We start from the raw sequence: 20,259 nt of genomic DNA on the forward strand, positions 1-20,259 counted from the left end.
GGTAGCGCCCTTGACCATTTTGTCTTATAGCCATTGATGGACCATCCTCCATGAACTTATCTAATTCTTTTTTTAATGCAGTTACACTTTTGGCCTTCACAACATCCCCTGGTTGACTGTGCATTGTGTGAAGTAGTACTTTCTTACGTTTGCTTTAAACCAGCTGCCTATTAATTTAATTGGGTGACTTGGTTCTTGTGTTATGTGAATAGAGAAATAGCAATTCCCTATTCACTCTCCCCACACCAATCATGATTTTTGTAGACGTCTATCATACTCCCTTCCCCGAGTTATCTCTTTTCTAAGGTTTTCTCCAACTGATGCTAAAGTACATAGAAATGGATTGAATGCCATCAGGTCCTTGTTCAGACATGAGTGGTGGGAGAGGATCGGGAAAAGAACATCATGACCTCTTCTTTCAGACTGGTCTAAAATATAAATGTTTCCTTCCCTCCTTGCAGGGAGCACTGGGCAGAGTATCACGGTTCACAAGGTCCCAAGGAGCCCTCTGAGTGGAATTCCGGTGAGGACAGCCCCAGCAGCCGCCGTCTCCCCCATGCAGGTACCGGAATTGGGCTGGGTGGTTGCATGGCTTCCTACACCATGACGTGGCTTCAGCACATCACCATGCATGTGGCTGTAGCCAGGGAAAGGGGAAATACATGTGCTTATTTTCTGTGGAAGATCAAATGCTGGAGTTCTAACAGGGTACAGAGATCAAAGTGAGCTCCCGTTTTATCTCCTGGCTGAACGTCCCAGTGGGTGGGTGTGAACTCTTTGGAATCCACTTCAGAACTTTAATCAGCATTGACCAGGAAAGTAGGTTTTGATCATTTAAAGTGAGTTAAGATGAACCTCAAACTCAGCAAGGTATTTAGCATGTGTGTTAGGGAAGGGTAGTGAGAAGAGAGATGGTAAATGTTCCTGAGGAAGTATGCCCCAAGATATCAAATCAGCCTGTGGCTATTGAGGGCTGATGATGGTTGCTATGTTTTGATTTTCTCCCAGAATGCAACTCTTCTGGAATGTGATGCGTCTGATGTCACTGCATCAGCCAGTTAACATTCTGTTGGTAACTTTCAGTGCTGTGATGTAACATTACCAGAAATACTGCCTCTGGGAATGGTGGGAAAGCAGACACAGTGGCATTTCACTGATTTTGGTGGTAGCATGCCTACCATATTATCACTAACCTCTATCACTATATGCTATCTGTGCACTTGCATCATTTGCCTTTTTGGACCTCTTTGGCCAGTCATTGTTCTAGGCACAGAAATATTCCTGAAAGCTCTCCTGGGAGCATGTAAAGCATTTAGAGACCTCTAGTGGGTGCTTGTAGAGATGACTTTAAGAACTGGCTCTTTACTGAGGTGTGACTGCAGAACAAGTATAAAATAATTATCCACCTCAATCCTATTAGCCCCACCTTTACCAACCAATTGAAGTCCATCAGCTTTGCTCAGCCCAAGAAGAGATGGAATGTGCCCCTGAGAATTGGATAAGGCCTGGTATTGTGTACCTACTTGTAATGATGCTGCCTCTGGCAGGACACTTCTGAGAGTATCAATTCAGGACAAATTGCTTAGAGCAGGGCAGTTACAGCCCAAGGCTGGGGTTTCTCCACTTCTAAGGCAAACCAAACCAGCCAGACAGAGAGGACTTTGGTTTTACCCCACTGGCTAACCATAAGTCATACAAGCAATTCCCTTAGACACTCCAGTTTCCCAGTATCACCACCAGTGCCATTCATTATGGGGACGAATGATTATGAAAACCAATACCCCAGTAAAAGAAAAAAAGGTTCTCCCGATCCCAAAGGACCAAGCCCCAGACCCAGGTCATTATATAAATCAGAACTTACCCACTGTTGCCAATCCTTTAGAATCTAAAATATAAAGGTTTACTCATAAAAGGAAAGAAAATATATATGAGAGCAAAAATTAGTTAAATGGAATCAATTATATACAGTAATGGCAAAGTTCTTGGTTCAGGCTTGTAGCAGTGATGGAATAAACGGCAGGTTCAAATGAAGTCTTTGGAGTACATCCACAGCTGGTATGGGTCATTCAATCCTTTGTTCAGAGCTTCAGTTTGTAGCAAGGTTTCTCCAGAGGTCAGAAGCAGGACTGAAGACAAAATGGAGGAGTTTCCATGGCCTTTTATATTCTCTCCCTATGGAAGGACACCCCTTTGTTCTGACTGTGGAAAATCACACAGCAAGATGGAGTTTAGAGTCACATGGGCAAGTCACATGTCCATGCATGACTCAGTTCTTTACAGGCTGATGTCATTGTTTACATGTTGGTTTGAAAATTCCCAGGAAAGCTCAGAAGTGGATTGGGGTCTCCCAAAGTTCATTGTCAGTTAAGTGTTTCTTGATTGGGCAAGAAGCTGACCAAATGCTTCACTGAGGCTACTTAGAATCAAAACACATTGAGATACCAGTACATAGCCAATATTCATAACTTCAACTACAAAAATGGTACATACATACAGATAGCATCATCATAACCTCTTTATAGACACCTCACACGGCACCTTTGTACAATATTTGCTGCAAATACATAACAGTGGTTGCAACAGTGATCTATATGGTCACAGTTTATGTCAATAATGTCACACCACTCTCTTGCCTTCCCATACGGAGTAGGTTATTTTCCATACCCTAAAGGACGATGACTGTGGTATTTGGTGTTTGTTGTCTACACAGACTACGCAAGGTTAAATTAGGCACCAGGCTTGAATACTGGCAGGTCTCCTGCAAACACAGCCAAAAGAAATCAAGGCCTATGTCTCACATACTGGAGTGCTTTGACTAACTGATATAAAAGACGGTTTCTCTGGTGACAAAGATCCTCTTCCCTCCTTTCTGCCTGCAGCCATTTCTCAGGAAATTGGAGTTTATTTTATGTCATCCGGCCCTGCTGGTGATTATGTAAAAAAACAGAAAGAAACTGAGATGGTCTTCTAGGTTGACCCAGCAGGGATATGTTTACTGGGAATCATGACCTAGTAAAAAAAAAAAGGGGGCTAAATTTATACAAGTAATCCCTCTCCCCTTCCCTCTCTCTGTCTGTCTATTGGTCTCTGTCTCTCTCTTTCTGTTGGTCTTAGCTTGAGATTCATGTGTCTAGAAACTCAGGAATGTAAGCTCTGCAACATCAAATAGGTCCGTCTCTTTCAATATCCAACCTCTAGCAGGAGACCTATGCCTGATGCTTCGGAGAAAGGTGAAACCCACTCCCCATTATGTGTCTGGCCAATTATATAATGTTGTGCATGTGGAAGAAAAATGGGAATTCCTTCCTGACCCCGTACTGATTTTCTTGCACCAGGAAGCATGAGGTTTGATAACCTTTGCATAACAACAGATGTTATTCAGCCTGTATTTTGTATTTGTGTGGGCTAAGAAGAGAGAGCAGCAAGGATGTGAGAATCTAAACTCATCATGAAGAAGCTCTGAGAACTCCCAATGATTCCACTGAGGGAGCTGACTTATTTACACATACTGGACAGATGTGTACCAGATAGATACTATAGTTGGGTCATATGGTGAGTTAGAGTCCTCCTTTTCTTGAGCTGTCTTTTAGATGTCTTTTGTTTCTCAGTTTCACTGGACTCTGAACTGCAACAACCCTTCAATTCCCTGAATCTCGATACATATCTTGGCTACTTCCATTAGACGAGTGAAGTTTTCAGAGGGTGGCAGTGTCTTTGATCTGTGAGAAAAGGTCCGAACTAAACTGTCCATGCCAGAGCTGAGAGGTGCTGAGCACCTGTAGCGTCTGTTAAAAGACTGAGTAAGGACTTCAGGATTTGACCATTCCTTCAGATTCTAAAGTCTATTAAAGTTTTTGTCTTACTATGAATAAGGACAGCAACAAAGTGAGAGAAGGGCAGCTAAGATGCAGGATGGTAAATGCCTAAGTGCCCCTAGAAACCAACCCTGAAAGCAGGCAGTTCTAAAGGCCCATTGCTGAAAGATGCTGAGCACCCTCAATTCCCAGTGACTAAACTGGAATTTGAATGTTCTTGGCACTTTCTGGAATTGGGGTCTAAATCCCTGGCCCACTTCCTAGCAAAGAGGGCAGGAGAAGGCTTGTCTGGATGGCTGTCAGCATTGGAGCTGTTGGAGCTGTGATCGGAAGCCTGGCTGAAGCCTGAAAAAGTACTTAGTGAGCATGAGAATGTGTTTCCTTTGCAGAGTCAAGAAAGGAAATTAAGAGTGGAATTAAACAGGTGTTCTGGCAGCTTCTATCAATGCCAAGCTAAGTGGGCAGTTCTGAAAGCTGGCAGCAGGCCTTTTGTGTCTGGTTCATCAAGTTGGAGGTGAAGGAGGAGGGGCTGGGAGCAGCAGATGCTGTCACTTTGGGTCTGCAGCACCAAATTATCTCTGACACTTGATTACCAAAAGAAAAATCTTTGAAAAGAAGGGTCTGTCGACACAGCATTTTGGAGCCTGTGAGAGCAAGCCTCCCAGCCAGGGTCAACCGATTCAGGCTAGCAGGACTCGCGGTAGTGCTCTAAAAATAGCTGCAGAGACAGTGGTGTGAAGGCAGTGGTCCCTCTGAAGCCTAGGGAGAGGGAGGGGTGCTTCAGAGCCCGAGCTGCAACTTCAAACCACTATCTCTGCAGCTATTTTTAGAGCGCTACTGCGAGCCCTGCTAGCCTGAATCTGTCGACCCTGACTCGCTTGGGTGTGGGCTCCAAAGTGCTTTGTAGCCACACCCACAGAGGCTGCAAATGTTTGGAAGCCAAATATATCACTAACTGAAAAGTAATTTCCCTGGATCCTCTACTTTACTTTAATTTTGAATGGCCAGATGATTGAAGGACCACCCACCAAGCTCAGGTAGAAGTAGGTATCCTCCAGACACCTCATCATCCAGGAGACAGAACTTTCTCCCAGGGCAGTCTGAGATTGTGGAATGAGCTCCCACAGGAACCAAGGTCCATCCCAGACCTTACCACTTTGACTCCAAGTGCAAGGCACATTTCTTTGACCTTGCCTTCTCTAATATAAACACATGGCAACAGGTATATTTATATTAAATAAAAAATAAGACACACCCTGCCAAAACAAGACACTCCACGGCACATTTCTCCTCCTGGGGAGAGGATGAGAGAACAAAGAACTCATGACAGATGTTAGTCACATTGCTTAATCCACTGCTGGAAGGTGCTCAGGTACTACAGTGAGGAGCATGGTATAAAATGCTGAATAGAGCAGAATACCTCTCATTCTCGTACTCTGTTTCAACAGTGAGTGAGTGAGGCCTCTTCCTCTCCTTGATTGGCCATTTATCTAACGGTAACATTTCCTGATGAATTTGTCTATGCTTGCTTGTTTCACAGAGGCATACTGCTTACAGTAATGCAAACCTGCTCAGCAAAGGAGTCGACAAACTCACAGACCTTCCAGACCTTCCCCTTGCAGGTAAATCACAGTAAATGCACAAAGAATATAAGAGGCTCCTTTTTGCCTCCCCTCCATCAGCACAGCTCTTCTCTGTCCTTCCCCACGCCACTGGGCTATCTTCCACTTGGTATGTGCAACAAAATGAAATAGACAAGATCTTCAAAATGTCTGAACATTTGAAAGATCTTATCAAGTTCACTTAGCTGTTTCACTCCCATGTGGATTATAGCCTATGGGGGAAAATGGTATGTCATGCCAACACAAACCTGCCCTCTTCACCCCAAAACATCTCTGGCACCTTCATAATCCAGCCAGTGAAACTGGAGATAATTGCATTTTGTGAAGCATGTACGGATTTGGGAGAAATCCAGAGCATGCCCTTTGGAGGTTGGTTGGTTTGTTTGTTTAAAAATAGGTTTCAGATCCAGATGCAGCTATTTAAAGAGCAATCACATCTGGGCTCTAAACAGAATCAATTTCCACAGTTCTCAGGAGATGCAATTGTTATTTCGTGCTCTTGTTTTTGTTCTCCTGTCACTTAATATTCTTTTCCACCAGTATTTACTTTTGATTCCTTCACTAGAGCCCCTTGTCTTGATTGTCTACTCCTGACTGGAGGTGTTGCGGCAGGATCTGTAGCAATAGCCATAGATTAATAGATTTTTAAGTATAGAAGGGACCATTATGACCATCTAGTCCAACATCGCTGTGATACTGAAATGTTCTTTGAGGAGTGGAAACCTGATTTCTGCCCTTTCACTGGTAAGCTGATTTTCTGCAATAGTACTCAGTTAGCTCTAGGAGTGTGTCTACACAGCAACTAGATACCTGCAGCTGGCCCGTGCCAGCCGACTTGGGCTTATGGGGCTCGGGCTGCAGGGCTGTTTCATTGCTGTGTGGACTTGGAGTCTGAGCTCTGGAGCCCTGCCACGTCACAGGGTCCAACAGCTCTGGCTCCAGCCTGAACCCAGAAGTCTGCACAGCCGTGTTCCATCTAATTTTTCCCATCCAGGTGCAGAATTAATTTTGTTATGTGCACCAATATGGAAGTGATGTGTCATACATCACCTCCATATATCACCTCCATATTGGTGCACACAACAAAATTCATGTGGCGGGGCGGGGGTGGGGCCAAGGGCTTCAGAGTGTGGGAGGGAGCTCAGGGCTGGGGCAGAGGGCTGGGGTGCCAGGGGTGGGTGGGGTGAGGGCTCGGGCTGAGGATGCAGGCTCTGGGGTGGGGCCGGGGATGAGGGGTTTCAGGTGCAGGCTGCAGCGGGGAGAGGGAACTCTCCCCAGCTCCCTCTCCCCGCAGCAGCTCCAGGGCTGGGGCTGCGGGATAGATGCCTCTACCCCAGCCACAGCAGGTCCAGGCTGGGGCTGGGGGAGGGGCGCCTCTCCCCCGACCATGGCAGGTCCAGGGCTGGGTTGGGGTCAGGGGAGGGGCACGTCTCCTCCGGCCGCAGCAGGTCCAGGCTGGGTTGGGGCCAGGGGAGGGGTGCCTCTCTCACGGTCACAGCAGGTCCAGGTCTGGGCCAGGGGCTGCAGCAGGGCGTGCTGGGGCTGGTTTGGGTCCAGGGCTGGGGGAGAGGAATCTTTTCCCGCAGCAACCCTGAGCGCCTGTGTGGCTCTTAATAGGCTACTGTGTGGCTGCACAGTTTAGAGGGAACTTAGCTGCCCAGTGATGAATCAGCTCCACAGCCTGAGACCCACAAGCCTGAGTCGGCTGCCACAGGCCAGCCACAGGTGTCTAGTTGTTGTGTAGACCTACCCACAGAGAGAAACTAGAGCCCTGTCTTCATTTTCAGACTCTTCAAATACCCAGTTAAGATTCCACATTCACAATTCAAAGATGTACAAATACTGTAGCTGAACAACAAGCCTGGTTACAAGGAATATGGCAGCACAAGTTAACTTCAGAGCTCTGTTCTTCCTGCTGGTTTCTCCTGCCATGCAGTGGACTAGAGGGCAGAAGATACGATACCAATGGAAGGAACCGATTTTTCCTTAAAGTTACATCAACTGTGTTTCATTTTCTAGAAAATGTCTTGCCTGGGGGGTTTACCTGCTGCTCATCATTACAGAAGTTCACTTTAACCTCAACCAGTTATACTAAAACTAAACACCAGTCCTTGAAAGTAAATGCATTCCCCTTCCATAGCTAGCCACTGTATTTTATAAACTGGTGGTTGCTCCTTTAAAATGTCCATTTGAGCTGAAATTTCTTGAGTGGGGCAGTTGACAGCTGACCACTCCCAAAGCACCCAAAAGCCATTGCTTCCCTCCTCAAAGCCAGAAAGCCCTGGGGGAAGGTGACTGCTGGCACCCTGCAGGACAGATGATTTACTCTCTGAGCCATCTCCAAGCCAGTGGCATCAAATGAGAGCTGAGCTGTCATGAGAATACTGCAGGAGCTGGATGGGCAGAAGGAGAGAACACATGGAATTCATGATGGGAACCTGACCAAAGACGCAACAGCAGCTTTATGTAATGTGTTGCCTTCAAACAACAAAGGTAACACCTCCAGGCTGCAGTGTCATGAGAAGAGGAATCTGCTGGGAGCTTGCTCAGTATAGGTCAGAGGATTTCAGGCACAGCTAGTGCATGCTGAAATGCTGCTTCTAAAAACACTCAGCTCGGTGTGGATGAGAGGGGTCTCTCGGCAACTTCAGTGTGAACTCTTGCCAAGGTTACACTGTCAGTGACTTGGCCTGTCGTGCCTGGGGTTGCTATGAGCTGAGGTGATGATGCACACTGTACTACAGCCACCACTGATGTACACCCAAGGGGCCCGTCTTTTATACGCTTTGGCAACGCGTGTTTAGCTTGTTGTGCCAGGAAAAGGTTTGAGCTGAGCTGAGGTTTTGCCATGCTTAGGCACAACAGGGTGAGCCTCAGCTTTAACTCTCAGTGTGGCTTTCTTTCCTATGACCTCATTTAAACATTAGTGTTTGTATTGCCTGTTAGTTCTCAGATCCTGGCCACTCTGCTGATGCAACTCAGCATTCTCTAGCCACTGTATCGCAGAGCACTTGAGAATGAGTCAAGTAGAACCCAAAGAGGAAAGGAACATTTTAAGATGAGACTGAAAGATCACAAAAGTAATTCTCAGGGTGAGACTGGGCAATACTCAACCACTTGAGTGACTCCCCAACCATGCAGAGTGGGACATAGTAGAGAGAAAGCAGAGAGAGTAGTGGTGGAGGAAATGGACATGTGGTAATGCGGGTGGCTGGAGTGAATGTTGGCCCCTTCTTCAAAAGCTCGGTGTTCTTGGTGCTGTACTTCAAACACTCCCTTCCCTCTGACTCCTATTTCTGTTGATCTTCTCCCAGCAAGGCACAGGGCTTGTCCACACAAACTGATCAACTATCGTGGAAGAAGCTATTCTGCTATAGCTATGACCAACTGACTCCCTGTGTGAACGCTCTATCCCAGAATAAAGTTTGCTTTGCTGTTACGGTAAAGCTGTGCCAGTCAATTGCCCCATGTACACAGTTCCTTACTGGAGAGGCTTATAGCTTTCTTCTGTGTAAAAGACCCATTACCTTAATTGAGGAGATAAATACTTTGGTTGCAAAGTGGGAGACCGCAAGTGTAAATCGCCAGTAACGATCCACCTCACTCCTGCCCTGGCAGATATTTATCAGGGGAACTGTTTACTGTAACAACAAAAGATTAGGCTCTGGACTCCATGCTGTTTGTCTAGCTTTGCTAATGAGCTTTGATAGAGTAATAGGAGTTTCAAGACCTCCGCAGAGCAAGGATTAATGACTTGCATCATTATTTCCCATTTTCAATGAGAAAATGTAAAGTCTTTCCCTCTGAATCTCTACAACCCCAACTGATAGGCTGCCCCCTACTGACCCAGCACCTGAAACCCCTCCTCCCCCCTTGCAAGCTGTCCTTTGACCAATGACTTGGGGGCATTGGAATACCTGACTGGCTGTGATTCTGTTTCTGGAAGTTCCATCCTCAGGAGGTGGAAATTCCAGAAGTACAATGCAGCGCAACAAATGGGGTCTTGTTTCTGCCTCTTGGGGCACCCAGTGGGCCTGGGGAATTGGTTTCAGTTAGTCTGAAGTTGAGGGGAGAATGAGTGGACACTGTACAGTTGTTAATTTATTAATAAATATGGGTAGAAGGGACAAGAGACAGGGAAAGCAGTTATGCTGAACCCAGATCATCCATCTCTAAAGCTAGATTTAAGCTCTCTGTGAATTTAGTGCTGGTAAGTTAGTCTCACTTTGTACACAGAAGAGGTACAGTACAGCAGCCATTGTGTAAGCTTTCCCTGTACTGCTCCCCAGTACAGCGTGCCTCATGCTTGATGTCTAGAGAGAGAGGAGTCAGTCTTTGTGCCCCATTTAAGCGTTTGCCTCTCTGCAGAGACTGTCACCATGGAGTTGCATTAGTGCTCTCTGCTGTGATGTGATGTTAGCCTTTGTGATATGGACACTTGTCTGCAAGTAACTTGCCAAATTCATTTCAGGCAGGATGCCAGCCATTGGGTAGTTACTAGTGGGTGTTGCTGCCACCCTGGGCTGGATTTGAACCAGCAGCCTAGAGGCGAAAGGCTTGTCTCATTTCCAGTCCTGTTAATGGTAGGTTAACAAAAAGAGTCTGACAGTGAGCTGGTCCCTTCAGTCGTCTAGTGACCATGTCTAGGGATCAACTTTTGAACCTTTAAGATGGTAGATTTTGGTATTTCCCTTCATTCACCTGAGGCCCCCGCTCCCCAGCGGGACTATCAATCACAGGAAGCCAAGCAGCGTGTACTGTTGAAATCATCAAAGTCCTTGCTTGTTACAGTCACCTCTAGTCTGTTCAAGGTTTCCTAACCCCATGTCCGTTTAATGAACAACGGAGTATGTTTGTTTAGAATCAAAGCAACAAGCTACATATTGTTGTGTGCTGCTTGGTAGGGCAGTGATTAATCAGATTCCTCAGGCCCAGAGACTGATGGCTTTTTCTGTTCCCACAGACCTTCTAAAAGGGAGGAGTGAGGACCTGAAACCAGACCATTACCTCCGCAAGAGCCCTTCCCTGGAGTCTCTGAGCAAACCCCCCTCAATGGCCTTCAGCAGCAGGATGCTGACCTCCAGCCCAAGCAGCCTGAGACCCCCCAGCAAACTCAGGTACCAACTCAGTGAAAAATGCAATCCACTGGCCTGAGCCACCATTTTAGTTGGCAAACTGATGGCTGTTTAATTCAGTGGTTCCCAGTCTCTGTGGAGCTCCCATACAGGAAGTGGGTAGGGATGACAAACTGAGGACTAGCAGTGATGTTCATTGTTAAGGAACAGGAGTCCCCAGGGGCACTCACCGTTATATACCAGTATTGGTACAAGCACCAGTCAGTGGTCAGGCACTATTGTTGTGGTGCAGCTTTGGTTGTAGCTATAAATAAAATCTAACGAGAGAGTTTGAGATATGAGAGGAAACCAAAGTATTAATTCTGGCCCATATTGTACATCTGCACTGGAAAAATGCATACATTTTTCTGCAAGTGCTATTAATAGTGGAAGGTTTTAGGGCAGACAAGTGCAGGTGTTTTGACCCTGCTCTGTGCCTTTGTCTTGTCGGTAGTACAGTTTCCACGGTAGCTAGCACCAGTGCAGAAAAATGCCTGCAGATTTTCCCATTTTAATTAAGACTTTTATTCTGCAGTGGTATTCTCCAGTTGGGAATAGCGTGACCAGATGTCCCCATTTTTGTCCACTGAATGCATCCGATGAAGTGAGCTGTAGCTCACGAAAGCTTATGCTCAAATAAATGTGTTAGTCTCTAAGGTGCCACAAGTCCTCCTTTTCTTTTTGCGAATACAGACTAACTTGGCTGCTACTCTGAAACCTGATTTTGTAGGGACAGTTCCGGTTTTTGGGTCGTTTTCTTATATAGGCTCATATTACCCCCCCACCTCCCTGTCCCGATTTTTCACATTTGCTGTCTGGTCACCCTAGTTGGGAATGAGCTTGCTGCTCCAGAATAATTAGGTAACTTCTATCCATGGTTTACGCTAAAGCCCCAGTTTTAGAGGTGCATTGATAGAGGTTTATTGAAAATTTGCCTTTTGATGTCTGAAGAGGGAGGTGAAAAGGGAGTGAAGGATGATGATTGCAGCTGTAGAAAAAGTAGATCAAAGATATGCATTCCTTTAGATATGTTTTACTGAGTGCTTCCCAAATACATTTTTATCATAGGCTTTGTTTCCATTTGTATCCAGTGATCCCAAACTAATTTGTGTCTCAGAGCTAAACACATATTACAGCTGCCTGAAAAGATATTCCATATAAGTTGTTTGCATTCTCCCACTGAGAATGTATTGTGCTACCCTGGTTTATCATGTGCATGTAATGTCAAAAGTGAAAGAGAGGAGCTGGTTAAATCAAATTTACTTCCTTCTCCTCCCCCAATTAGCGTGGAGAGAAAGGACCCATTAGCAGCCCTGGCCCGAGAGTATGGTGGTTCCAAGAGGAATGCACTGCTGAAGTGGTGTCAGAAGAAGACTGAAGGTTACCTGGTAAGAAGACACATGCGTTTTATTTTTCATTGGCTTGTGCTGTGAGCAGCTGTCATTTCAAGGAAATGTGTGTATTGCAATCTGCAGATTTTTCTCTGTTGTCTCCTCTCACTGGGTGTTTTCCATCCACCTTCTTATCGAAAGCTCTCTCTAACCCTCAAGTCCCCAAAGTTACCTTTGGGTTAAGTGACTCGGTTTACTTCCCATCATATGCTGAAGTATTTGCTTCATCCAAATGTCACTGAAGGTCAGCAGTAGAGGGTATGTGAGCTGCAGCTTTAAGCTGAGGGCATATGTCTCAAATGCCATCTTAATGTCTTTTCCTTGGATTTCCTCTCTGAGCTCTCAGAAGATGCCACTTCTTATGACCGTTCTGTGAAACCAAAAAGACATTGGCCGGGGTGGCCTTGATCAAGAGGGTCCTGCTGTTTCCCTGATGGCCCCAGTAATTTTCCTCTTGACTGGTCAGCAAAAGCTCAGTAGCACTGGAGGAATTGTTGCTATGTCATATTATAATTGGCTTTATGCCCAACAGTCCTGTTATTGGCTCAAACAAATGTAGAGAGAATGGACTTGAAAGCTTTGATCCTGATACTTACGTGTTTTTGAGGGAGCTGGATAAAAGGCTGATAATGGAATGAATCCCAAAGGACTGCTGTCTTTCCCTTGAGTGTTGTGTAGAGTGCAGTGTAGTACTAACTGTACAGCAGCGGAGAGCTTATTTTGAATGAAACACAGCTTCTGCAGCGATTGTCCAGGTAGCTGCCAACTCTGCGTTTCTAAAACGTCTTCTATAAAGACCGTGTGAACAGAAAGCTTCGATTGGATGGCCAAGGTTCTGTCCATGCAGGTTCCCGGGTATATTCACACGGGTCTAGAGCCATCACCTTATTGTTGAAATGTTCCATGTCCATGAATCATCTTGCAAATGCTGTTTGTACTGGTAATGCGAGGCTCTTTCTGATGAGACCTTACAAACTGAAGGCCTGTCTGATCTGGCTGGATACCATGGCAATGTTGTGATACAGAAGTAGGGATTTGCCCTCCTGTCTTACCCAGAATTTCCCCTCTTCCTATTCTGTGCAGTATGCTGTGCTCAGGTGGGCTGCTGCCCTTCATTTATTGGGTGGCTGCAGGTCATTGTCTATGTGTGTCGCCTATGAAGCACTTTGGGATGAAAGGTGTTATAGAAATGTAAGATGTTTTAAATTACCCTGAATTCCATGTAGTTTAGGACTATTTAAAAAGGTAAATGAGATGACCTGGGTAATTTAGGCTTGTCTATCGGACATCAATTCCAGGCAAGATAATAAAGAAGCTGATACAGGACTTGATTAATAAAGAATTAAAGGAGGATAATATAATTAATGCCAATCAACATGGGTTTATAGAAAATAGTTCGTGTCAAACAAACTTGATATCTGTTTTTGATGAGATTCTAAAATTGGTTGATAAAGGTAACAGTGTTGATATGATTTACTTGGACTTTGGTAAGGTGGTTGACTTGATATTGAACAACATTTTGATTAAAAACTAGAATGAAATAAAATTAGCATGGCACACATTAAATAGATTAAAATCTGGTTAACTGATAGGTCTCAAAATGTAATTGTAAACAGAGAATCATCAGCAAGTGGGTGTGCTTCTAGTGGGGCCCTCAGGAATTAGTTCTTGACCCTATGCTATTTAACATTTTATCAATGACCTGGAAGAAAATATAAAATCATCACTGATAAAGTTTACAGATAACACAAAAATTGAGGGAGTGTTAAATAACAAAGAGGACAAGTCACTGATAGAGAGTGATTTGGATTGCTTGGTAAGCTGGGCACAGGTAAGCAATATGCATTTTAATACAGCTAAACGTAAATATATTCATCTAGGAACAAAGAATGTAGGCCATACTTTACAGGTTGGAGTACTCTATCCTGGGAAGCAGTGACTCTGACAAAGATGTGGGGGTTGTGGTGGGAACATGAGCTCCCCGTTTGACACTGTGCCCAAAAGGGCTAATGCGATCCTGGGATGCATAAACAAGGGAATCTCAAGTAGGAGTAGAGGGGTTATTTTACCTCTGTATTTGGCACTGATACAATAGCTCCTGGAATACCTTCTCCAGTTCTGATGTCAAAAATTGGAGAGTGTTCAGAGAAGAGCCATAAGAATGATTATAAAGCATTGGAAGCTGTGCCTTATAGTGAGAGATTCAAGGAACTAAATCTGCTTACCTTAACAAAGAGAAGATTAAGAAGCGATTTGATCACAGTCAATAAGTACCTACATGAGGAATAAATATTTGATAATGGGCTTCAGTCTATCAGGCAAAGGTATAACATGATCCAGTGCGTGGAAGCTGAAGCTAGCCAAATTCAGACTAGAAACAAGACATCAGTTTTTAATACTGAAGGTAACTAACCATTGGAACAATTTCTCCATCACTGGCCATTTTTAAATCAAGATCAGCTGTTTTTTTTTCTTAAAGATCTGCTCTAGGAGTAATTTTGGGTAAGTTTTCTGGCCTGTTTTGTACAGGAGATCAGACTAGATTATCACAGTGGTCTCTTCTGGCCTTGAAATCTGTGAACCTGTGGTTACGTCTACACTGCATACTACTGGAGGTGATGTGTAGGATATGTGTAACTACATGCCACAGTGAAAAGCAAGCTGCATCCACACTGCAGTGTGTAGCTACACACATCAGCGAAAGGCTCTGGTTGGGGGACGCATCAGGGAAAGGCTCTGGCAGCAGGGGGAGCTTCCGGAGCCTTTCTCTGCTGCCTCTCTCTCTGCCGGAGCCTTTCACTGTGGCAGGGAGCTGCTGGAGCTTTTCCCTGCTGCCTCCCCAATGCCAGAGACTTTCCCCATGGAAGGGAAAGGCTCCGGCAGTGGAGAGGCAGCAGAATGCTGCACTGCTAAAAATAGTTATGTAGACAAGGGAGGCACTACTTGGGTATTTAGAGACCCGTGTAGGGTACGCACCCACAGGATTCAAGCCTGTCTTTACCCTTCTTGCCTAAGCAGTGCCTCACCATCTACACAGCTATTTATAACTGTGTTGGGGGGCATGCAGCTTAGGTACTCTACATGCCACCGTAAGGAGCGTGCAGTGTAGACGTACCCTGCTAAACTATTCTACCCACTGTCATTTTGTAATCACTGTATAAATTGTGGCACATTCTAATTCCTTATCACATTCTTTGTCTCTGCCATTACAGAAAGAAATTCTAGCATGGAATACCCGGGTTTAGGTGGGATATTACCTTCCATAAACTAGGGAACTTCATCATATGTTGCAACATATCTCGTCTTATGTGACACTTGGAGTTGTGTGTAAAACCCAAGCTAATGCTTGTACTGAAAGAAAATTAGGATAGACTTGTCACTTCTGTGCAAGTGAGAGCAAGCCCAAGGAATTGACTGGCTGAGCAGAGAATGCCATGTTTACCTCCATGCTTTCTGTGTCATTACCAGCATTTGGTTCCAATATTTGAGAATTATGCAGTGAAGGCATTAAAGTTTAGCAGCTGGTTCTGACCTATTGCTATTGTATCATTGCTCTTAACGTTTCAGAAGTGGGGCGTGATGACAAAGCTTCATCCCAAGCAAGAGCTCTTGGGTAGCTGTGGTTTGTGTTTGACAGAGACAAACCAGGGCTTTGGCTGTGCTTCTAGCTGAACTTTTGGGCTGTAGTAGGCATTTAGAACAAGACGAATTGTTGTCTGTATACTGTGTGTGTGAGATACTCTACTCTGTAATGTTGACATTTTTCTTTCATAAGAATAATATTGTTTGTTACTTAGGATAGAAGACAAAAGGATTTATTGCCAAATAATCCATGCCCTGGAGCAAAACTTTCATAAACAACAAAACACATATTTTTAAATAAACAATTTTTTTTCTCTCCACAACTAGCTCCTTTATGAAACTTTAGCTGCCGGAGCCAGCACCTTAGAAGAAGAAAGACAGTAGCTTTTCCCTTTGAAACAAATTGATTTGGAGACTGTTTTGTTGTTGTCTGGTAGTGCTGGCTCATTCACCAGGCTGCTTACATTAACTGATTCATCCTCCCATTAGCTACTTATGTTAATCGTTCGCCCATTCTCCTTGTGAAATAGATATGTTATTACTGCTCTCATTTTGCATAGGGCCAAACTGAAGCAGAAGGACTGAGTGATTGGCCTAAGGATGTGTGTCCAGAGTGGTAGAGCCAGGATTAGAATTCAGGTCTTCCAAGTTTCTGGTCCTCACCTCAATCCAATATGCCATGCTGCCTTCTCATAAAGCTGTATGTTCTGTGCAGGACTGTAAATATAGCTGTACTCCATTGCCCTCTGGCCTTCTGAAAATCTCTAGGTCTCAAAGTTTGACTTTTCCATCCAGTCCTTTGCAAATGCTATATGAAGTAGAAGCTGGGGTTGGAAAAGACCTGTTAGGTCAACAAGCCCATCCCTCTCAGCCAATGCAGGATTGTTCCCTATAGTGTTGTCCAATCTTTAAATGTCCCATTAAATGGGCTTTCACAATTTCTCTTGAGAGACTCTTTCCAATTTGTTGGAATTCGTTTACCCCATCATCATCTTCATCATTGCAAATCAAGCACTTGATCGATCTCTAGGAAAGTGCTTAAGGTAGGGGTCCGGTTGTATATTCAGTCTATGTTAATCACTAACAATGTTGTCATGCCACCAAAGCTTTTGATGCCCATGTGATCGACAGTCATTTGTTGGTCTTCCATTCTAATGATATGTCCTTACCAAGAAAGTTGCTGAAACTGAACCAGCGCTGATGGAGGTGATTGTTCAATTCCTGACGTTGTCTTGTCGCTTATTATGGAGCAGCTGATGAAGACTACGAGAATCAAAAATGTCAATCTGGTGCCCTTCAGCCTTCCTCAATGCCCACGTTTCACTTCCATACTACACAATTGGTGTAGACGTGATGTCACAGCTTCCCCACAGAGGCTGCTGAAGAGTCCAAAACACGGCAGTAGCTGCCGATACTCTTTCGGGTATCATTCAGCACTGTTTGTGACACTTCCCAAATTGAAGCTCGCTGCTAGAAGCTTTCCCAGATTGTCAGCCAATATTTTCTTTTCCTTAATGTCATCCTGTTACTCCTACATCGGACTAATGCTGGTGCTTTTAGTGGCACTAATATGCCTTTGCCAGTGTATGGATCAGCTCAGACTCTACAGGTACCAGCCCAGTACCAAGAAAGCCAAGAACTCCCATGCAACAAGAAAACAAAAGGAAAAGTCCTGTTTTTTTACCCTGAACCCAAGAAGTGGGGTTAAAATATGTTATTGGATAGCAGGCCACACATGAGGCATGCAGGGCAGTCTGGGTCTACATGTTGTTGTTCCTTTTGGAATTAGTCTCTGGAGGAAAAATGTTCATGGTTCAGAGGACAGTGAAAGCCTTGGGTTTATTTACAGCTACTGGAGTGATCCCACTACTCACCTGGCTGCACAAAAGTTTCAAAGGGAGCTGTATGACCTTTTTGGCCTGTGCTCTGGTGAAGCTCTTGTTGTCTCCATGACCCTCCTCCTGTTACTGTCTTTGCTGAAGCAAAATGATTTGCCTCAGGTAGTTTTTAGAAAAGGCAGTCACACTGCCTGTATATATGCTCCAAGAGAACCAGGAGGGGCTCTGATTGGGGGGCTGCCAGTGGGGTTTATCACCTACAGGGTAAGTTTTCAGAGCAAGGTCTTAAAGGGGAATGAACAGATGGGAGAGGAGCAGATTGGTTTATTGTGTGGATTTTGCTTCTCTCCTCACTTCGTGCTCTCCTTCCCCCCACTGCCCTACTTAGAGACAGTTTCTTTTGGCTGTCTTCATCAGTCTCACTCCCAATTTCCCTGTACAGTGCATTCTCTGAGACTTCTTGAACTTTCCCCTCGTGTTTCCCCTGCCATGAGGCCCAGGATTCCAGGCCCTAACCTCCATCAAGAAGGACTGAATGCAGCCCAACTTTGCTTCCCCATGAGTCCTGGCCTCCCATGGCCTTGCTGATATTAAGCTCCATATGGAGTCTTTATGAGTCCCAAGTATGAAGAACTGGAATGAGTTGGAGAATGCCATCCTCCCTCCTGACTCAGCTGCTGCCCTCAGCGGGGAATGACACAATGAAGAAGGCTTTTGTGCCTAACCATGTTAATATGCATGGCCACTTTGTGTCTTCCCTTCATATGGTGCCTGTGCCTCAGTTCACATCACCAGTCACAGATAAACATGAGCAAACCCCAATGTACTTGGTCATGGTGACTTCCCACCGGGTTTCCCCTGCTATGAGGCCCAGGATTCCAGGCCCTAACCTCCATCAAGAAGGACTGAATGCAGCCCAACTCAAACCCCATCAGTCAGCTGACTCCTAATTGGAACTACAGAATAGGAGACCTCCCACCTGACTGCCCCGCTCCATTTTCAATAGCTGAGCTTGCTGCCTCTTAAATTCCGTGTCTGTTGGACAATTCCTGATTTGAGTTACTTAGCTTGGGGGAGGGAACTCCTTCCTGTTTAAATTACAGGGAGATTAGATTTGATCAAACTATTTGAGCTGATACTCATGGTGTAGACCAGTAGCAGCTACCACTCATGCCCCAGATCCCCCAGTGAAAGCTGGATCGATTGGCTAGGAGAGTGACTGGGGATGAGTCCCAGGGATGTGTGAATAAAACCTCCTTTTATTCCTAAACCTTTTTAGAATGTTTTAATCCGGCGGGGGTAACACCCCTTCTACTATTAGTAGAAATGTACACCCTACTCCTGCCCCTCTCCCCTGTGTTGATCAGTGAGAAACATTCCCCTTACTTTGATCTCTAGCATCATCCACAAGAGGAAAAGTCAATACACATGGGGAGAGAGACCCTGGAGGAAGTTGAGAGAAGAGTAACAAAAATGATTAGTGGAGTGGAAGGTATGATTTATAAGGAAGGACTGCAAGAGTTTATAGCTTTGTTTTTTATGCTTATTGCTTAGCTATCTGTCTCTGATCTGTCTATGGTATTTCTAAAGTAGATATCACTTTGGTATTTAAGCAGTGGTCTGATAGTTAAAGATGGTAAACACTAAAGAAGAAGAGAAATTATTTAGAGGCATGTAATTAGGAGCGATAAAATGAAATAAAGGGGGAAATAAGGTTTAATAACCAGAAAAAAATACCTGACAATGTGATCTATTATGCTGTGGAATAATCTCTCACATGGAGTGGATGTGTCCTTGCTAGGGACACTTAAAACTAGGCTGGATGAAACTGAATAAATGCCCAATAGGAAGCAATCGTGCCTCGACCTGACTGATAGGGCATAACAAGTCCTTGCCCTGCCTAGGTCATTCTATAGAGGAATCTCTTTCTGAGTTCCTTGTTCTGGGTGTTGTTTGGCATTTGGGGCAATAGTTTCAAACAGTTATTCCTCTGTTGCTGGGTTGTTTTGTGTGTGTGTGTGATGTGTTTAATTTCAACAACAAAACAGAATTATGTGGAACTAAAGCTTGTGTGATGAAAAGTGGATGGGATAGGGTCAGGAGGTTTTGTCAAGGCAGCCTTCTGCAGCTGAAATATAGTTTTTAAATTCATGTCCGTTTCAGGCGCACACACCCTTTCAAACCTGTCATTTCTCTTACATGAACCCATGCGAGAACCAATGCCCTCTCCTGTGGCCTCTCACTCTGCACGTGCGCGCACACCTCGAATGTCCCACCAGCTCTCCCAGCTTGTTGACGACATGATCTGCAATGTGAGGTAGTGACAAGATGACCAGATCTGATAACTGCCTACGTGGCTCTAAAATCCAATTACTACAAATCCTCTAGACTGTAAATGATGGCTCAGAGGAAACTATTTCTGTCAAAACAGGTTTTTCTGTTGTTCTGGTCTTTTTCATCTGTTTAAAAAAAATTATGCATCATAGCAACATCAGGAAGTTGAAACTTGGGTGCCCCCTTCTAGTTATGGAGTAATAGGTTCTGTTCCCCTGAGTCTTCACTCCCTGCAGCTGCTGAGAGTCCTTTTTGTTGCATTATCACGCTCCATAATCCTATCATTAGTGGCTGTGGTGGTATTTAAGTGCTCCAGTTCTGTTTACTCTCTGTGGAGACCATCTGTCAAGGGGCCAAATCTCTCCAGATTAAACCTATTACCAGCCAGAGTTGTATTATGAGAACATAGGACATCAAGAGGCACTTATCCCTGGGTCGTTAAAATGGTGCTATCACTCTATTGCTTCTGCCACACACGTCCTCCCGAGTATGGGTATGTTAGTTTCACCAGTCAGGTAGGATGAGCACTCTGTTTAGTAACAATGAAAATGGTATCAAGTTAG

The 20,259-nt window shown here is 44.8% G+C and overlaps 1 protein-coding gene across 4 annotated transcripts in view; it reads left to right on the top strand.

Annotated features, from left to right (window-relative positions):
• SPECC1 (sperm antigen with calponin homology and coiled-coil domains 1) overlaps nucleotides 1-20,259 on the top strand; it is a 177,473-nt gene that overhangs the window by 128,088 nt on the left and 29,126 nt on the right. For all 4 annotated transcript variants that reach the window (XM_048823630.2, XM_048823632.2, XM_048823631.2 and 1 more), the window contains 4 exons: nucleotides 462-562; nucleotides 5,356-5,437; nucleotides 10,401-10,554; nucleotides 11,837-11,939. In XM_048823630.2, coding sequence (XP_048679587.2) covers nucleotides 462-562; nucleotides 5,356-5,437; nucleotides 10,401-10,554; nucleotides 11,837-11,939 — 440 coding nt within the window. The remainder of the gene's footprint in view (nucleotides 1-461; nucleotides 563-5,355; nucleotides 5,438-10,400; nucleotides 10,555-11,836; nucleotides 11,940-20,259) is intronic.

Source organism: Caretta caretta, chromosome 17, assembly GCF_965140235.1.
Source record: "Caretta caretta isolate rCarCar2 chromosome 17, rCarCar1.hap1, whole genome shotgun sequence".
NCBI lineage: Eukaryota > Metazoa > Chordata > Testudines > Cheloniidae > Caretta > Caretta caretta.